At 51.0% G+C, this 20639-nt stretch overlaps 1 protein-coding gene across 5 annotated transcripts in view; it reads right to left on the bottom strand.

Annotated features, from left to right (window-relative positions):
* MGA (MAX dimerization protein MGA) overlaps nt 1-20639 on the bottom strand; it is a 259036-nt gene that overhangs the window by 179388 nt on the left and 59009 nt on the right. For all 5 annotated transcript variants that reach the window (XM_075331070.1, XM_075331069.1, XM_075331073.1 and 2 more), the window contains exons 7-8: nt 19678-19785; nt 17787-18460 (exon numbers count right to left, since the gene is read on the bottom strand). In XM_075331070.1, coding sequence (XP_075187185.1) covers nt 17787-18460; nt 19678-19785 — 782 coding nt within the window. The remainder of the gene's footprint in view (nt 1-17786; nt 18461-19677; nt 19786-20639) is intronic.

Here is a 20639-nt window from a genome sequence, read left to right as displayed (position 1 = left end):
AGACAGTGGGTATTATGATGTCTCCAGGGGAGGCGTGACACTAGATTTGAAAAAGTGTTAGCTCCTCCCCCCACAGCATATACCCTAGCTAGGCAGGAAACTAGCTCAGTTTGGTGTAAAGCAGTAGAAGGACAACCAAAACCACAAGGGTGGGAGGTGGGAGCTGTGTCCCCCCAATGAGAGGCTCCAAGAAAGACATTTTACGGTGAGTACACAAAAATGTCATTTCCTTTCTCGCCTTTTCATTGGGGGACACAGACAGTGAGACGTCCCAAAGCAGTCCCTGGGTGGGAACTGAACTATTAACAGTGTATAACGTCAGACTAAGAGCTGACTAACGACTGCAACTGCAGTGAACACATATCAAAACACTGTAAAAAAAAACGAGCAGTGGCCACTTATAAATGGGCCACTGCCGCCTGAAGGACTTGTTTCCAAGAGCAGCATCCGCGGAGGCATGCGTATGCATTCTGTAGAATTTTGTAAACGTGTGCACACTGGACCAGGTAGCGGCCTTGCAAAGTTGGGCCGCCGAAGCCTGATGACGGATAGCCCAGGAAGCACCCACTGCTCGCGTAGAGTGGGCCCGCACAGATTGAGGTGGAACAAAACCTCGTGCTTTGAATGCCTCACAGATAGCAGTCCCGATCCATCGAGAAATCGTGGATTTAGAAGCCTGGTTGCCCTTTTTGTGTCCTTCTGAGAGGACGAAGAGGGCATCGGACTTGGGCAACGGCGCTGTTCTGGAGATGTAGATCCGCAGAGCCCTGACGAGATCTAGAGTGTGAAGGGCTTTTTCAAAGGAGTGGACCGGGGCCAGGCAGAATGACGGCAACACAATGTCCTCGTTTAAGTGGAAAGAAGATACGACCTTCGGAAGAAAGGCGGGGGAAGGCCAAAAGGACCACCTTATCATGATGGAATATCAGGTAAGGTGAGCGACAGGAAAGAGCTGCCAGTTCGGACACTCGCCTGATAGAGGTAATAGCGACTAAAAGAAGGGAATTTTGTTTACTTACCGTAAATTCCTTTTCTTCTAGCTCTAATTGGGAGACCCAGACAATTGGGTGTATAGCTACTGCCTCCGGAGGCCACACAAAGTATTACACTTAAAAGTGTAAGGCCCCTCCCCTTCTGCCTATACACCCCCCGTGGGATCACGGGCTCCTCAGTTTTAGTGCAAAAGCAAGAAGGAGGAAAGCCAATAAACTGGTTTAAGCAAATTCAATCCGAAGGAATATCAGAGAACTGAAACCATTCAACATGAACAACATGTGTATACAAAAAAACAGGGGCGGGTGCTGGGTCTCCCAATTAGAGCTAGAAGAAAAGGAATTTACGATAAGTAAACAAAATTCCCTTCTTCTTTGTCGCTCTATTGGGAGACCCAGACAATTGGGATGTCCAAAAGCAATCCCTGGGTGGGTAAAATAATACCTCGTAATAGAGCCGTAAAACGGCCCTTTCTACAGGTGGGCAACCGCCGCCTGAAGGACTCGTCTGCCTATGCTGGCATCCGCCGAAGCATAGGTATGCACCTGACAGTGTTTCGTGAAAGTGTGGAGGCTGGACCAGGTAGCCGCCTGACACACAAGCTGAGCCGTAGCCTGGTGCCTCAAGCCCAGGACGCATCCACCGCTCTGGTAGAATGGACCTTCAGCCCTGAGGGAACCGTAAGCCCAGCAGCACGATAAGCTAGAGAATTGGTTCCTTGAACCACCGAGCCAGTCTTGATTTGGAAGTCTGCAACCCTTTACGCTGGCTAGCGACAAGGACAAGAGTGCTTCCGAGCGGCGCAGGGACGCCGTACGATCGATGAAGAGTCTGAGTGCCCTCACCAGATCTAATCAAGTGCAAATCCTTTTCACATTGGTGAACTGGATGAAGACAAACCGAGGGTACGGATACCCTGATTGAGATGAAAGGGGGGATTCCACCTTAGGGAGAAATTCCGGAACCGGACGCAGAACCCCTTGACCTGGTGAGACACCGGGAAGGGGACTTTGCACGACAATGCTGCCCCGACAGACACTCTCCGAAGTGAAGTGACTGCCCCTAGGAAAACCACTTTCTGCGAAAGGCGTGAGAGAGAAAAATCCCTCATAGGCTCGAATGGTGGTTTCTGTAGAACCATCAGCACCCTGTTCAAATCACAGGGTTCTAACAGTCGTTTGTAAGGAAGGACTAAGCGGCAAACCCCCTGCAGGAACGTGCGTACTTGAGGTAGTCTTGCTAGGCGCTTCTGAAAAAAATACAGAGAGCGCTGAGATTTGTCCCTTAAGGGAACCGAGCGACAAACCTTTTTCCAACCGAATTGCAGGAAGGAAAGAAAGTAGGCAAGGCAATTGGCCAGGGAGAAACTCCCTGAGCAGAGGACCAAGATAAGAATATCTTCCACGTTCTGTGGTAGATCTTGGCAGATGTGTGTTTTCTGGCCTGTCTCATAGTGGTAATGACCCCTTGAGATAACCCTGCAGATGCTAGGATCCAGGACTCAATGGCCACACAGTCAGGTTGAGGGTCGCAGAATTCAGAAGGAAAAAACGACCCTTGAGACAGCAAGTCTGGTCGGTCTGATAGTTCCCCCGGTTGGCCTATCGTGAGATGCCCCAGATCCGGGTACCACGACCTCGTTGGCCATTTTGGAGCGACGAGGATGGCGCGGCGGCAGTCGGACCTGATCTTGCGTAACACTCTGGGCAACAGTGCCAGAGGATGGAACGCATAAGGGAGTTGAAACTGCGACCAATCCTGAACGAAGGCGTCTGCCGCCAGAGCTCTGTGATCGTGAGACCGCGCCATGAATGCCGGGACCTTGTTGTTGTGCTGAGACGCCATTAGGTCGACGTCCGGCATCCCCCAGCGGCAACAGATCTCCTGAAACACGTCCGGGTGAAGGGACCATTCCCCTGCAGCCATGCCCTGGCGACTGAGAAAGTCTGCTTCCCAGTCTTCTACGCTCGGGATGTGAACTGCGGATATGGTGGGTGCTGTGGCTTCCACCCACAGCAGAATCCGCCGGACTTCCCGGAAGGCTTGCCGACTGCGTGTCCCACCTTGGTGGTTGATGTAAGCCACCGCTGTGGAGTTGTCCGACTGAATTCGGATCTGCTTGCCTTCCAGCCACTGCTGGAACGCTTTTAGGGCAAGATACACTGCCCTGATCTCCAGAACATTGATCTGAAGTGAGGACTCTTGCTGAGTCCACGTACCCTGAGCCCTGTGGTGGAGAAAGATCGCTCCCCACCCTGACAGACTCGCGTCCGTCGTGACCACCGCCCAGGACGGGGTTAGGCAAGATTTCCCTTTCGATAATGAGGTGGGAAGAAGCCACCACCGAAGGGAAGCTTTGGTTGCTTGAGAGAGGGAGACGTTCCTGTCTAGGGACGTCGGCATCCTGTCCCACTTGCGTAGGATGTCCCATTGAAGAGGACGCAGGTGAAACTGCGCGAAAGGGACTGCTTCCATTGCTGCCACCATCTTCCCCAGGAAGTGCATGAGGCGCCTCAAGGGGTGTGACCGACCTTGAAGGAGTGATTGTACCCCTGTCTGTAGTGAATGCTGTTTGTTCAGCAGAAGCTTCACTATCGCTGGAAGAGTAAGAAACTCCATGCCAAGATATGTCAGCGATTGGACCGGTGTCAGATTTGACTTTGGAAAATTGATGATCCACCTGAAACTCTGTAGAATCTTCAGAGTAACGTTGAGGCTGTGTTGGCATGCCTCTTGAGAGGGTGCCTTGACCAGCAGATCGTCTAAGTAGGGTATCACTGAGTGACCCTGAGAGTGGAGGACCGCAACTACTGTAGCCATGACCTTGGTGAAAACCCTTGGGGCTGTCGCCAGGCCGAACGGCAGTGCCGCGAACTGAAGGTGTTCGTCTCCTATGGCGAAGCGCAAGAAGCGCTGATGCTCAGGAGCAATTGGTACGTGGAGATAAGCATCCTGACCGCTGTGGAGTTGTCCTGCCTGCGCCCCGCAAGGACCGAAACCTCGACTGTCCCCTCCTCTGTTGGGGTATGATCGGTGTAGCCTGAGGAAAGGATGTATCCTTTCCCTTGGATTGTTTGATGATTTCATCCAGTCGCTCACCAAACAAGCGGTCGCCAGAGAATGGCAAACTGGTTAGGCACTTTTTTGGAAGCAGAATCTGCCTTCCATTCCCACAACCACAAGGCTCTGCGTATAACCACTGAATTGTCGGACGCAACCGCCTTCCGGCTCGCCGAGTCCAGGACAGCATTAATGGCGTATGACGCAAACGCTGACGTTTGAGACGTTAAAGACGCAGCCTGCGACGCAGACAGACGTGTGACTGCCTCAATTTGCGCTTGAGCCGCTGAGACCGCTTGGAGCGCCCAGACGGCTGCGAAAGCTGGAGCAAAGACACGGCAATAGCTTCATAGATGGATTTCAACCAGAGCTCCATCTGTCTGTCAGTGGCATCTTTGAGTGAAGCCATATCTTCCACTGCAACTAAGGATTTAGCCGCTGGAGATAGGAGGTCCACATTGGAACACTGAACCCAGCCCTTGACAACGTCAAAAGGGAAGAGATAACGTGTATCCTTAAGGCGTTTTGAAAAAACGATATCTGGACAAGCCTGGTGGTTCTGGACTGCCTCCCTGAAGTCAGAGTGATCCATGAAACGGAACTTCTCCTGCTGAGAAGCTGACTCCTCAGGCGTAGGAGCTGAGGGAGAAATAACCAACATATGATTGATGGACGCCGTAAGATCGTTCACTACGGTGTCACAATCAGGTGTATCCAGGTAGAGAACGTTCTCAGGATCAGAATCCTGATCAGATACCTCCGCCTTATCATAGAGAGAGTCCCCATGCTCAGACCCTGAAATGATGCGGTGACGTCGAGGGATGCTCCCAGCGAGGTCGCTTAGGGGGTCTGGGACTGCGGTCCGAGTCAGACCCCTCACCCTGGGATCCCTGAGATACTCCAGGAGCACCTTGTTGTACCAACTGGGGGGGGGGGACCAGGGGCAATGAATCAACAGAGCCCATGGTCTGAGGGACCGGTCTGGACTGCAAGGCTTCTAGTATGTTAGCCATAGTCTCAGAAAGTCTGAAGTAAATACTGCAAACTCCGTCCCCATCACCTGGACCATTAGTAGAGACTCCGGCTGAGTAAGTTCCACAAGGGCCGTGCATTGCATACAATTGGGGTCCGTGGAACCTGCCGGCAGTATAGCCGTACATGCTGTACAGGCTGCATAGAAAAACCTGTGCTTCTGCACCCTTGTTTTTCACAGACGATATGCTGTTATCTCCCCCGAACCATCAAGGAGGGTATATAGCCAAAATACAAAAGTGCGACCGAACAGTGCAATGTATAGCGTACAATCATATATCTATATGTGCATTTCGGCACTAGTGGGGTCAGCACCACAGGTGCTGCTTACCGCCCGGTCACAGCGGGTGTGTGACCACCAGAATCCCTGCCAGGGTCTTCCCAAACTTGTCTCTTTTCTCAGTCATAGAAAAAACTGACATGAATGGCTGCCGGCGTCCTGTGTAGAGGAGGAGGTCGTGGGCGTGCCCCAGAAAGTGCGGGAATCCGGTTTCACACTGTGTACAGTGAGAGGGGTGGAGTATGCAAAGCATGCTCCATCTCTCAGCGCTGCCATGCTGTGCAGCGTCACGCCCTTACCCTGACTGGCAGGCCAGTGGGCGGTAACAAAGTGAGAGTAGGCCGCAAAAGCCGGGGACTAGAGTGATAAGCGCGGCCCGGCATATAAGCCCTGGTCGGCGCGGAAGTCCCCGGCGCACCACAAGTCCCAGCCGCGCCAGAGATAAAAATGGCAGCGGTGGTTAGCGCGGCAGTCCCTCAATACTCTAACACACCCAGCACGCTGTAGTGTGCGATGGCACCAGTGCGGGCAGCGCCGCCATCCCTGGCGCACTAACACACCCAGCAGTGCTGCCGTGTGTCTGTGCGCGGTCCCCTTTATGGGGACACAGAGTACCTCAACGTAGCAGGGCCATGTCCCTGAGGATACTCAGCTCCATGTCCAGCAGATTCCCAGGGGCTGTGGATGGAGCACGGCCTCAGTGCCTGGAGACCGATAAGATCCCACTTCACCCAGAGCCCTAAGGGGATGGGGAAGGAAAGCAGCATGTGGGCTCCAGCCTCCGTACCCGCAATGGGTACCTCAACCTTAACAAACACCGCCGACAAAAGTGGGGTGAGAAGGGAGCATGCTGGGGGCCCTAGTATGGGCCCTCTTTTCTTCCATCCGACATAGTCAGCAGCTGCTGCTGACTAAACAGTGGAGCTATGCGTGGATGTCTGACCTCCTTCGCACAAAGCATGAAAACTGAGGAGCCCGTGATCCCACGGGGGGTGTATAGGCAGAAGGGGAGGGGTCTTACACTTTTAAGTGTAATACTTTGTGTGGCCTCCGGAGGCAGTAGCTATACACCCAATTGTCTGGGTCTCCCAATAGAGCGACAAAGAAAGGCAACTTTCCAAGACAGTCGTTGAAGAGAGATTTCTCTCAGATGTTCGAAAGGAGGAAGCTGAAGAGCTCCGAGAACCAGATTCAGATCCCAGGGATCTAAGGGGTGGCGATAAGGAGGGACCAAATGCGCTACCCCTTGAAGAAAGGTACGGACCTGAGGGCGAGAAGCCAGCTGCTTCTGGAAAAATATTGACAAGGCAGAAACTTGTCCTTTAAGGGTACTGAGAGCTAGTCCCGAGTCCAGACCGTCTTGCAGAAAGGCAAGAACATTAGGGATTGAAAATGTAAGGGGCGACCGATTATGACGGTCACACCAGGACAGATAGATCTTCCAGGTCCTGTGATAAATACTGGCGGAGGAGGGCTTCCGAGCATTAAGCATGGTAAGAACTACCCTAGAAGAAAGACCCGACTTGGCTAGAATCAACAATTCAAGCGCCACGCCGTCAAATGCAGCTGTGCTGTATTCTGGTGGAATATTGGACCTTGCGACAGAAGATCCGAGCGGTCGGGGAGACGCCAGGGAGTGTCGCTGAGAAGGTGGAGAAGCTCTGGGTACCAGGCTCTCCTGGGCCAGTCCGGGGCCACGAGGATCACCGGGATTCCCTCTGCTTTGATTTTCTTGATTACTCTCGGAATGAGAGGAAACAGAGGGAAGATGTAGGGCAGGCGAAACTGCGAACACGGCAAGACTAGAGCGTCGGAGCCGAGCGCTAGCGGGTCTCTAGACCGGGATATGAAGGGATGTATTTTGGCATTCATCCGAGACGCCATGAGGTCCACATCTGGGAGTCCCCAACGAAGAGTGATCTGATGGAACACTTCGTCGTGGAGGGACCATTCCCCTGCCCCGCTAGACCTTGCCTGCTGAGAAAGTCTGCGGCCCAGTTGTCTACCCCCGGAATATGGACAGCTGAAATAATGGGAATGTACATCTCTGCCCAAAGAAGAATCCTGGATACTTCTTTCATCGCTGCCCTTCTGCGAGTTCCTCCCTGACGGTTGATGTAAGCCACAGCCGTGGCATTGTCTGACTGGATCTGAAAGGGAGGCCCAATACCAAGGGCTAAAAGTTCTGAAGGGCCAAAATATGGCTCTGATCTCTAGAACGTTGATGTGAAGGGAGCGCTCGGAGGGAGACCAGCGTCCGTGAACAGTGTGGCGGAGAAACACTGCCCCCCAGCCTGGCATCTGTCGTGACTACTTGCCAGTGGACAGGGCAGAAGGACTTCCCTTGAGATAGGGATGAGACTTGAGTCCACCAGACGAGGGAGCTGAGCGCAGTCCGAGATAGGTGGACTGACCGGTCTAGAGAGAGAGAAGCTGGATTCTTGTCCCAGGAGGATAGAAGATCCAGTTGTAGAGGGCGCAGATGGAATTGGGCAAAACACACGGCTTCCATGACTGCTACCATCTTGCCTAACACTCTCATCCCATTCCGAAGGGATGTGTAACGGCGAGAGCAGAGGGATTGGGTGGCCCGGATCAGGGAAGACCTCTTGTCTTCTGGAAGAAAAACCCGGGACTGAGCCGTGTCTATCAGCATACCTAAAAAGGTGATGCGCTGATAAGGAATGAGGGATGACTTGTTGAAGTTGATAAGCCACCCTAGCCTTGACAGCGTGTCTAGGCAAATCTGCACGCTTTCTGAGCAAACTTGAAGAGAGCTCCCCTTGACAAGTAGGTCGTCCAAATAGGGAACGACCAGGACGCCTCTGGGGTGTAAAATGGACATGACGGCCGCCATGACCTTTGTGAAGACCCGAGGCGCAGTGGCCAGTCCAAAGGGGAGGGCCCTGAATTGGAAAGGACGGTGTCCTACGGCAAAACTAAGGAACCGTTGATGAGATACACATATGGCAATGTATAAATAAGCATCTTGTCTGTGGAAGCTAGGAATTCTCCCGGTTCAATGGCGGCTAGTACTGCTCTCAATGATTCCATTCGGAAGGTCCGAATCCATACGGATCTGTTCAGCCTTTTGAGGTCCAAGATAGGGCGGACAGAGCCATCTTTTTTTGGGAACGACAAAAAGGTTTGAATAGAAACCTTTGCCGCGCTGTTCCAGGGGCACTGGAATGATAACGTTTGCTTTCTGTAAGGAGGCTATGGCCTGAAATAAGGCCTGGCTTTGCGTTTTGGACTTTGGAAGACGAGAATGCAGAAACCTGTTGGCCGGCAGGGAATGGAAATCGATCTTGTAACCTGAGGTGACGATTTCTCGAACCCAAGCATTGTGAGTGTGGTCTAGCCAGATATCCCGAAAAAGCAGAAGCCGCCCTCCAACAGGAGTCGGATCTGAGGGATACCTGGCGTCATGCTGAGGGGGCCTGTACAGGGCGAGGTCCCTTAGGTTTATATTGCTTGGAGTGGGAACGCCAGGAAGAGCCCCTTGAGGGACCGGATCCTCGATCTGAGCGTTGGGACGATCCTTGTGCTGATGGGTTTTGGGGAGCGGGCCGAAAGGACTGCCTGCGCCAAGAAGATTTTTTTTTAAATTCCTAGATACAGGCCGCTTTTGTGGTAGAATGGTACTTTTACCACCAGTCGTCTCAGATATGAGTTTGTCCAGGGATTCTCCAAACAGACGGCAAGGCCATGGAAGGGGAGTGCGGACAGGGATTTCTTGGAGGCACTGTCCGCATTCCATATCTTTAGCCACAGGACTCTGCGGGCAAAAACAGTATTGGCTGCCGTTAGGGCTGACAAACTAGCTGCATCTAGGGAACCGTGAAGAAAATAATTAGAAGCTAGAGAGAACAAATCAAGGATCTCAAAAGCCTCCGGAGGAATATTACAAGAGCGAAGCATCCTGCGCAGGTTCCTACTCCACACACCCATAGCTCTCGCGACCCATGTCAAGGCAAACAGGGGGCGAAGAGAGGAGCCTAAAGCCTGGGAAATAGATTTGACCGTAGCATCAACTGCGCGGTCGGACGAGTCCTTGAGAGACGCGTTGTCTGAAAGAGACATAACCGTGTGTTGAGCCAGCCTGGATACTGGCAGATCCACAACGGGGGGTACTGACCAGGTCTTAATCATTTCAGATGGAAAGGGGTAAGCGAATGAAGTGAAGGTTTTTTTTATTAAACCTTCTATCAGGGTGATCCCACCGGATCCTGGGCAAAGGACTTAGGAGTCTTCTTGGTCCGCTTGATTGCCGACTGAGAAGTCGGGTCCGGAGGCTGATCAGAAATCGACAGAGTGATTGACAGCCGAAATTAGTGTGTCTTCTATATGCCTAGACTCAGAAGGGACATCTGAATCAGAGACAGAGTCTTGGGAATCGTGACTACTAAAAGTCACGGAGCCTGGGTCAGACTGATCATCGACCGAGTCGGATGAGGCGTAGCAGTCGCAATGGTGCCTTTTGGAAACAGTCTTTTTACGTTCTGGGGAAGAGAGACCAGACAAAGCAGGTGGGCTCCTCTGAGGGAGCTGAGCCGGGGGGAGGCTGTGGGAGCCTGTGGAAGGCTGGGATATCTGAGCGGCAAGGTCATCTAACCTTTTAGACATTAGAAGAGCCCATGCAGGAATAACGTCATCAGACGGGGGTGCTGCCTGGCTGCTGGCCGGAGCAGAATCCAAAGACTGCACGGCCTCCTGGTCTGGCAACGGGGTCTGTTGTGACACTGTAGTAGGGGCATCGCAGCCCCGGCATAGTGGATAGCTTCGGCCATTAGAAAACGAGCGTCCACAGGTGGTACAAGCATAGTACAGGTCCGTAGAAGACGCCTGGGAAGCTTTATCACCCTTGCGGTTACGCATGTCAGCAACAGTCCTACAGTCCTATAGAAAGGTTATGCTGCTGTTACTATGAGTGAGGAGCCACTAGCTGAATTATAAAGTGACTGCTATGCAGAGCTGGTATATACCGATAGCAAAATGGCATATACTGTCAAACAGTCGGCATATAACTGCAGGCCGAGTCAGTATATACCGCTAACAGCTGATATACACCGGTAGCCAGCAGGCACACACCGCTAGAGACAGCGATATACCGCTGTGCAGAGTGGTATATAGCGCTGTAGAAGTGCAGAGCCAAGGAGGCAATCTCACCCGTGTCTGCTCCCCACGTGGAAGATGGCGTCCAGCGTTCCTGGCAGCATGGAGGGGAGAGACGGCCCCCGGAGGCTGATTTGCTGACTGAGGGAGCGGTTCCAGAGAGGTGAGAGGGGCGTTGCTAGACTGCAGGCCGACCCTGGGGGCTAAATTAATGAGGCTCCCCGGGATCACGGCCTGCATTGCCCCACCGGCGCCTTATTAGGCGGCGGTTTGGATGCAGGGGACAGAGAACTCGTCGTCTCCCTACCTGCTCCTGGCTCCGTCTGAAGACGGTCCGGGGATGCGGGGATCTCGGGGACGCATCTTCGGCTCAAGGCTGAAGCAGGTCCTCGGCTCTGCTTAGCCCTCTGGAGGTACCTTGGTGTGAGGTGCTTCCAGGGAGACTGGAGGGGTACGCAGACCCGACCACTCGGGCGCGAGGGAAGACTGACGGCGTGTGCACGCCAGGTTTCCTCTGCCCGTAAGCGGGGGGAACGAGGGTGGCAGGCACCCTGGTATTGCCCCATAATCAAAAATAGGAAAAAACAAAAAATAAAAAATAAGCTGGCCTGGGGCTCAGGCCAGACATGTCAGCCTCCCTGCTGACACTAGAAAAAAACTGAGCTAGTTTCCTGCCTAGCTAGGGTATGTGCTGTGGGAGTAGGAGCTAACACTTTTTCAATCTAGTGTCACGCCTCCCTGGAGACATCATAATACCCACTGTCTGTGTCCCCCAATGAAAAGGCGAGAAAGGAATTTAGTGATTGTAAATGCGACGGTGCGGATTCCTTTAGCGGACATACACATACACACACAGCTTTATATATTCAATATATATAATACATTATATCCTCTTCCTTTCAGGGTAATAAAAAAAAAAAAAACATAGATAGCTAGTTCTCTCTCTCTCTCTCTATCTATATATGAAAATAAATAAAATAACATTTTTAGTGTTGTCGTATCTGTAAAAGCTCAAATAACAATATATAAAATGTATTAACTTGTTCAGTAAATTGAAACACCAAAATTGTCCTTTTTATTCTGCGGTCGCTTTAACTTCAGAAAAATGAGATAAAAAGCAATGGAAAACCTAGTTTCATCACACTTGGAATTTTTTCTCTGGTTTTCCTGTACAATGTATAGGGAATTGAATGATTTCAGTTAATAGAAAACAAAAAAAGCAAAAACTACATCATCCAGCAAAAACAAGCCCTAATAATCTGGCTAGGTCGATGGAAAGAAGGGAATTTTGTTTACTTACCGTAAATTCCTTTTCTTCTAGCTCCAATTGGGAGACCCAGACAGTGGGTGTATAGCTACTGCCTCTGGAGGCCGCACAAAGAACTACACTTAAAAGTGTAAGGCCCCTCCCCTTCTGGCTATACACCCTCCCGTAGGAGTACGGATTCCTCAGTTTTAGTACCAAAGCAAGAAGGAGGAAAGCCAATAACAGTTTCAAAAACAAATTCAATCCGATAACAAGATCGGAGAACTTAAGAAACAACATGAACAACATGTGCACCCGAAAAACGAAACCCTAAGAACAAATAGGGCGGGTGCTGGGTCTCCCAATTGGAGCTAGAAGAAAAGGAATTTACGGTAAGTAAACAAAATTCCCTTCTTCTTTTTCGCTCCTAATTGGGAGACCCAGACAGTGGGACGTCCAAAAGCAGTCCCTGGGTGGGTAAAAAGATACCACATGAACGGGCTGTCAGACAGCCTCTTCCTACAGGTGGGCCACCGCCGCCTGAAGGACCTGTCTACCTAGGCTGGCATCTGCCGAAGCGTAGGTATGCACTTGATAGTGTTTGGTAAACGTGTGCAGACTCGACCAGGTAGCCGCCTGGCACACTTGCTGAGCCGTAGCCTGATGCCGCAATGCCCAGGACGCACCCACGGCTCTGGTAGAATGGGCCTTCAGTCCAGATGGAATCGGAAGCCCAGCAGAACGGTATGTGTGAAGAATTGGTTCCTTGATCCACCGCGCCAGGGTGGATTTGGAAGCTTGCGATCCCTTATGCTGACCAGCGACTAGGACAAAGAGCGCATCAGAACGGCGTAGGGACGCCGTGCGAGAAATGTAAATCCTGAGTGCTCTCACCAGGTCCAACAGATGTAAACCCTTTTCAAATTGGTGAACTGGATGCGGACACAAAGATGGCAAAGTGATATCCTGATTGAGATGAAAGGAAGAAACCACCTTGGGAGAAAACTCTGGAATTGGACGCAGTACTACCTTGTCTTGGTGAAACACCAGGAAGGGAGATTTGCAAGATAACGCCGCTAGCTCGGACACTCTTCGAAGAGACGTGACCGCCACAAGAAAAACTACCTTTTGTGAAAGCCGAGAAAGGGAAACCTCTTTCAAAGGCTCGAAAGGCGGCTTCTGGAGAGCAATGAGAACCTTGTTCAGATCCCAGGGTTCCAATGGCCGTCTGTAAGGAGGAACGATATGACAAACTCCTTGGAGAAACGTGCGTACTTTAGAAAGCCGTGCCAAGCGCTTCTGAAAGAATACGGATAGCGCGGAGACTTGACCCTTAAGAGAGCTAAGCGACAAACCTTTTTCCAACCCAGACTGCAGGAAGGAAAGAAAAATTGGCAATGCAAATGGCCAGGGAGAAAACCCTTGAGCCAAGCACCACGCTAAGAATATCTTCCACGTCCTGTGATAGATCTTAGCTGAGGATGGTTTTCTAGCCTGTCTCATTGTGGCAACAACTTCATGAGATAAACCTGAGGCCGCTAGGATCCAGGACTCAATGGCCACACAGTCAGGTTCAGGGCCGCAGAATTCAGATGGAAAAACGGCCCTTGAGACAGCAAATCTGGACGGTCTGGTAGTGTCCACGGTTGGCCTACCGTGAGATGCCACAGATCCGGGTACCACGACCTTCTTGGCCAATCTGGAGCGACGAGTATGGCTCGATGGCAGTCGGACCTGATTTTCCGGAGAACTCTGGGTAACAATGCTAGAGGTGGGAACACATAGGGGAGTCGGAATTGCGACCAATCCTGAACCAAGGCGTCTGCCGCCAGTGCTCGGTGATCGTGAGACCGTGCCATGAAAACTGGGACCTTGTTGTTGTGCCGTGACGCCATCAGATCGACGTCCGGCGTCCCCCAGCGGCAACAGATCTGCTGAAACACGTCCGGGTGAAGGGACCATTCTCCTGCGTCCATGCCCTGGCGACTGAGAAAGTCTGCTTCCCAGTTTTCCACGCCTGGGATGTGAACTGCGGATATGGTGGACGCTCTGCTTTCCACCCACGTCAAAATCCGCTGGACTTCTTGAAAAGCTTGGCGACTGCGTGTTCCCCCTTGGTGGTTGATGTACGCCACCGCCGTGGAATTGTCCGACTGAATCCGAATCTGCTTGCCTTCCAGCCATTGTTGGAAGGCTCGCAGGGCAAGATAGATTGCTCTGATTTCCAGAACATTGATCTGCAGGGTGGACTCTTCCTGAGTCCACGTCCCCTGAGCCCTGTGGTGGAGAAACACCGCTCCCCACCCTGATAGGCTCGCATCCGTCGTGACCACTGCCCAGGACGGGGGAAGGAACGACTTTCCCTGTGACAATGAGGTGGGGAGAAGCCACCAACGCAGAGAGTCCTTGGCAGTCTGAGAGAGGGAGACAGTCCTGTCGAGGGACGTCGATTTCCCATCCCATTGGCGTAGAATGTCCCATTGTAGAGGGCGCAGATGAAACTGCGCGAACGGGACTGCCTCCATTGCTGCTACCATCTTTCCTAGGAAATGCATGAGGCGCCTCAGTGAGTGCGACTGGCTCTGAAGGAGAGATTGCACTCCAGTCCGTAGCGAGCACTGCTTGTCCAGTGGAAGCTTCACTATCGCTGAGAGAGTATGAAACTCCATGCCAAGATAAGTCAGAGATTGGGTCGGGGTTAGATGAGACTTTGGAAAGTTGATAATCCACCCGAAACTCTGGAGAGTGTCTAGTGCCACCTTCAGACTGTGCTGGCATGCCTCTTGAGAGGGTGCCTTTATAAGCAGGTCGTCTAGATACGGGATGACCGAGTGACCCTGCGAGTGCAGAACAGCTACTACTGCTGCCATGACTTTGGTGAAGACCCGGGGGGCTGTTGCCAGACCGAAAGGTAACGCTACGAACTGCAGGTGTTCGTCGTGTATGACGAAGCGTAGGAAACGCTGATGCTCTGGTGCAATCGGCACGTGGAGATACGCATCTTTGATATCTATTGATGCTAGAAAATCTCCTTGAGACATTGAGGCTATGACGGAGCGTAGGGATTCCATCCGGAACCTCCTGACTTTTACGTGTCTGTTGAGCAACTTTAGATCCAGGACGGGTCGATACGATCCGTCCTTTTTTGGGACCACAAACAGATTGGAGTAAAAACCGTGACCTTGTTCCTGAAGAGGGACGGAGGTCACCACTCCTTCCGCCTTTAGAGCGGCCACCGCCTGCAACAGAGCATCGGCTCGGTCTGGTGGTGGAGAAGTTCTGAAGAAACGAGTTGGCGGACGAGAACTGAACTCTATCCTGTACCCGTGAGACAGAATATCCCTCACCCAACGGTCTTTGACGCGTGACAGCCAAATGTCGCCAAAGTGGGAAAGCCTCCCACCGACCGCGGGTGTGGGAATCGGAGACTGCAAGTCAGGAGGACGCCGTCTTGGCAACGGTTCCTCCGGCTGTCCTTTTTGAGCGTGACTGAGACCTCCAAGAATCTGAGCGTCTCTGGTCTTTTTGAGTCTTTTTTGACGAGGCGAACTGGGACCTGCCCGGTCCTCGAAAGGACCGATAACCAGACTGACCCTTCCTCTGTTGGGGTTTGTTTTGTCTGTGTTGCGGTAAGGATGAGTCCTTACCCTTGGAGTGTTTGATGATTTCATCCAAACGCTCTCCAAACAATCGGTCACGAGAAAAAGGCAAATTGGTTAAGCACTTCTTGGAATGAGAATCTGCTTTCCAATGTCTCAACCACAGGGCCCTACGCAAAACAACGGAGTTGGCTGACGCCACTGCCGTGCGGCTTGTAGCGTCAAGAACAGCATTAATCGCGTACGACGCGAATGCCGCCATTTGCGAGGTCAATGGTGCTACCTGCGGGGCAAATGCACGTGTGACTGAGTCGACTTGCGCAAGCCCGGCTGAGATAGCTTGGAGTGCCCATACGGCCGCAAAAGATGGCGCTAATGACGCTCCAATCGCTTCATAGATGGATTTCAGCCAGAGCTCCATCTGCCTGTCAGTGGCATCTTTAAGTGCCGCTCCATCTTCAACTGCAACCAAGGATCTAGCTGCAAGCCTGGAAATTGGAGGATCCACTTTTGGACACTGGGTCCAACCCTTGACCACCTCAGGGGGAAAAGGATAGCGTGTATCTTTAAGCCGTTTAGAAAAACGCCTTTCAGGATAAGCGTGGGGTTTCTGGATTGCGTCTCTAAAGTCAGCGTGGTCCAGAAAAGTGCTTAATCTACGCTTAGGGTATCTGAAATGGATTCTCTCGTGCTGCGAAGCTGACTCCTCTACAAGAGGAGCTGGTGGGGAAATATTTAACATCTTATTGATGTTAAATATAAGATCATTAACTATGGCGTCACCATCTGGTGTATCTAGATTGAGAGCGGTCCCAGGATCAGAATCTTGATCAGTTACGTCCGCCTCATCACCCATAGATTCATCTCGCTGGGATCCTGACCATTGAGATGAATGTGAAGGCCCGTCATAGCGAGCCCGCTTAGGCTGCCCGGGGCCATCGTCCGAGTCAGAGTCTTCACCCTGAGGTGTATGTGCCCGTCCCGGAGCTTGGAGGTAACTCAGCTGAGGGGGACCAGGGGGCAATGATTGCACAGTGTCCGTGGCCTGAAGTACAGGCCTAGCTCGCAATGTGTCAAGAATTTGTGACATAGTGAGAGACATTCTGTCAGCAAAAGCTGCAAACTCAGTTCCTGTCACCTGGACAGCATTCACAGGTGGTACACCCTGGGTCACGTCCAGCAGAGGTCCCGACTGTGCAAGCGCCGCAGGGGCCGAGCACTGCACACAATGGGGGTCCGTGGAGCCTGCCGGTAGAAAAGTCCCACATGCGGTGCAGGAAGCATATAATGTCTCTTACCGCCCGCTGAATAGCGGGTAAGAGGCGCAGAATTCCTTGTCTGGGTCTCCCCGGCTCCCCTCTGCAGCTCAGCGTGTCAGCAGGAATGGCTGCCGGCGTCTGTGGAGAGGGGCGGTCCGTGGGAGTTCCTAAACAAAAGTGCGGGAAACAGTGTCCCCTCTGTGCCGATTGTGAGGGCTGGAGTATGTAAAAACGACTCCAGCCCTCGGCGCTGATGCACTGACCAGCGTCCCGCCCCTCTCCTGACTGGCAGGTGTGGGGGCAGGAACGAACGGAAGCAGGCCGCAAAAGCCGGGGACTCGAGTTATCAGCGCGGCCGCCGTAAAAGCGCGGCCCGCGCTGAAGTCCCCGGCGCACCACAAGTGCCAGCCGCGCCGCAGTCCCAGCGGCCGGCGCGACCGATTCCCAGAAGTGTGCCTGCTTCAGCGAAGCTGAATGAGGCCATGGCACAAGCGCCGCAGCGCTGATGTCCCCGGCGCACTACAACACCCAGCATGCTGCGGTGTGAGCGCCAAATGCACGGGGACACAGAGTACCTTGAGGAAGCAGGGCCATGTCCCTGATGTACTCCGCTCCATCCAGCATCTTCTCCAGGGGCTGTAGATGGAGCACGGTCTCAGTGCCTGGAGACCAGTAAATCCCACTTCACCCAGAGCCCTGTAAAAAGGGATGGGGAAGGAATCAGCATGTGGGCTCCTGCCGCCGTACCCGCAATGGGTACCTCAACCTTACAAACACCTCCGACATACAGTGGGGTGAGAAGGGAGCATGCTGGGAGCCCTGTATGGGCCCTCTTTTCTTCCATCCGACATAGTCAGCAGCTGCTGCTGACTAAAAACAATGGAGCTATGCGTGCGTGTCTGACCTCCTGCGCACAAAGCTAAAACTGAGGAATCCGTACTCCTACGGGAGGGTGTATAGCCAGAAGGGGAGGGGCCTTACACTTTTAAGTGTAGTTCTTTGTGCGGCCTCCAGAGGCAGTAGCTATACACCCACTGTCTGGGTCTCCCAATTAGGAGCGAAAAAGAAATAAAAAAAAAGTTATGACACTTGAAAGACTGGGAGAAAATGTTAAAAAATATGCACAAATAAAAAAAAACACCATGTTGCCAATTTAACACATCAAGGTGCGTTAGCTCTATCCACCCAAGCTATGTCCTTACCTGGGCTGTAAGAAGAGTGCAGAGAGAGACACTCGCCCGCTCCTCTGTGACATAAGTGCGTGGTTTGCCTTCCAAGGTGGCACTCTCTTCGAAATCCGAAAGTTTTAATTGGCTTTTAGAAAACCCAATAGGTTTTGAAAAAAATTGCTGACTCTGCATGTGCGCTTGATACAAGTTCTGCCGTACTGTGTCCATCTGCTCTTCCTCTGATGCTTTTACGACAGGCTTGGGCTTGGACAGTAATTCCACCGGACTGGATGGCGGGGAGATTACTAGGTTCTGCGGGTGTGATGTGGAGCGGGACTTCTTTGCTGCACTGTGTGATTTTACAGGCTTTTTTGCAGTAGTAGACACTGGTAATAAAGGCGTAGGTTTGGGATTAGATTTGACGACGGGCGCTCTGCGAGTATACTTCCGTTTTACCCTTGGCGCGGGAAACTGTTCTGCGGCATTTAAGGAAGACATTGCTTGTTGTGCTTGTTTCTTTAGCACACTGTCCAGCGTCCTCACGTAACTGCTGCTTTTAGTAGGCAGCTGATAACTGATTGAGGACTCCGGCTCCGGGGTCAGTTCTTTGAGGTCTCCCATCAGTTTTGCTTCATTCTCTAGGTACTCATCAAGTTCATCGCTGCAGAAGGCCGACATATTTTTCAGGGAGCTCTCCGGTCGTCCGGCTGAAAAAAATAATATTTATGCATCATTTTTACGGTAATAAATTTCAGATAGCTAGACAGATCATATGTGCAACACGCAAATCAGTACCCATCTATAATTCAAATCCAAGTGCCCTGCTACCTGTCATACACTCACCCTCCAGCGGTGTCACCTTTTTTCATTGCCTGTAACTTCTGACTGGCTGGAAGTCAGAAGTTATGTCCTAAGCACTCAATGCAAGTCTATGAAAGCCAGAATGAGGCTCTCATAGACTTATATTGAGTTGTGACTGCCAGCTCGATGAAACATTTGAGTAGTCGGCAGGACACAAATTGCCAAAGAGGAAGAAATAGAGGAAAATAGGACTTTGTGTGCCAACAATACGTATCAACATAATTAATATCACCCAATACAAATAGTTACATATAAAAAATTCTTTTTTATTTTATATATAAGATGGGGATGACAGAATAAAAATGCAGTACAACAATTCATGTAAAGTGCAGGGAACGAGGACGAGGGAAAATTGGCACAAAAGACCCTACCAAGTGATTAGAGTAAAGAGACCAAGTCAGAAGTTATGTCCTAAGCACTCAATGCAAGTCTATGAAAGCCAGAATGAGGCTCTCATAGACTTATATTGAGTTGTGACTGCCAGCTCGATGAAACATTTGAGTAGTCGGCAGGACACAAATTGCCAAAGAGGAAAAAATAGAGGAAAATAGGACTTTGTGTGCCAACAATACGTATCAACATAATTAATATCACCCAATACAAATAGTTACATATAAAAAATTATTTTTTATTTTATATATAAGATGGGGATGACAGAATAAAAATGCAGTACAACAATTCATGTGAAGTGCAGGGAACGAGGACGAGGGAAAATTGGCACAAAAGACCCTACCAAGTGATTAGAGTAAAGAGACCAAGTCAGAAGTTATGTCCTAAGCACTCAATGCAAGTCTATGAAAGCCAGAATGAGGCTCTCATAGACTTATATTGAGTTGTCACTGCCAGCTCTATGAAACATTTGAGTAGTCAGCAGGACACAAATTGCCAAAGACTGACCAGAGCAACAGCGAACAAGAAATAGACGGTGGAAGGGGAGTACAAGACGGAGGAGGGGGGGGGGGGGGGGGGAAGGCTTACATTTAAAGCGCCACTCCAGCACTGAAATAAAAAAAGAAAAAATACGGTGGAGTGGTGCTTCAACCCTAGAAGCAGATTTCCTCACCTTCGTTTTTCAGTGATGCAGTTGACGATTCTGCAGAGAATTTATCACGCCAGCCTTTTATCTTTGTGTAGTCAGTGGTTTTTCCAGTCCTAGACACGAACTGCAATCCTAAAATTAAAGCGATATAAGAGAAGATTCAGTGAGGACTATATTGGGCTTAAATATTGTGAAAATCCTTAATATGATGTAATACTTATTTATTTTGCCTATATAGCGCCAACATATTCCATATCAATTTATACACTTTTTTTTTTATCACTGTCCCCATTGGGGCTCACAATCTACATTCCCTACCAGTACGTCTTTTGAGTGTGGGAAGAAACTGGAAGAAACCCCCCCGATGCAAACTCTGGGAGAACATAAAAAAACTCTTTCCAGATGTTGTCCATATACATTATATCATGAAAATGGGTACACCCCTCACATTTTTGTAAATATTTTATTATATCTTTTTATGGGTCAACACTGAAGATATGCCACTTTGATACAATGTACAGTAGTCTAGGTACGGCGAAAGGGAAGGGAAACCCTGTGTCTAGGGAACGGGGAGATGGTGACCCCTGACCAAACTTAACCCCTGGCCCCTGAGGTCCCTCACCTATGCACCGAGCAGGAGACCGGACCCTAAGATGACTCTGGAGCTGAGCCCTACATCGGGAACGGGTGGGATGAGCTCTTTGTCAACCCCATTAAACATTGAAGAAGACACAGGGGGAACACACGTAGAGTAAGCACATGAACTACTTATCTCCAGATGCCTCAGGAAAAAGTTCAGCAGAGAGCAGAAACGATCTTACAGATGAGTGCCAGCTGCCTGCTTGCATCCAGAGCTTGTGAAGGAACTCAATATCACCAGCACACATCCAGAGAAAATGAGTGTATTTATAGCCAAGAGGAAATAAAGAGGATTAGCAGTAGAAGGGAAGAGGAGCCCTGCTGGGTCCTAAAGGGAAAAGGATGAA

Source organism: Anomaloglossus baeobatrachus, chromosome 12 (assembly GCF_048569485.1).
Source record: "Anomaloglossus baeobatrachus isolate aAnoBae1 chromosome 12, aAnoBae1.hap1, whole genome shotgun sequence".
NCBI classification, from domain to species: Eukaryota; Metazoa; Chordata; class Amphibia; order Anura; family Aromobatidae; genus Anomaloglossus; species Anomaloglossus baeobatrachus.
This window is presented reverse-complemented; position numbering and strand designations above follow the sequence as displayed.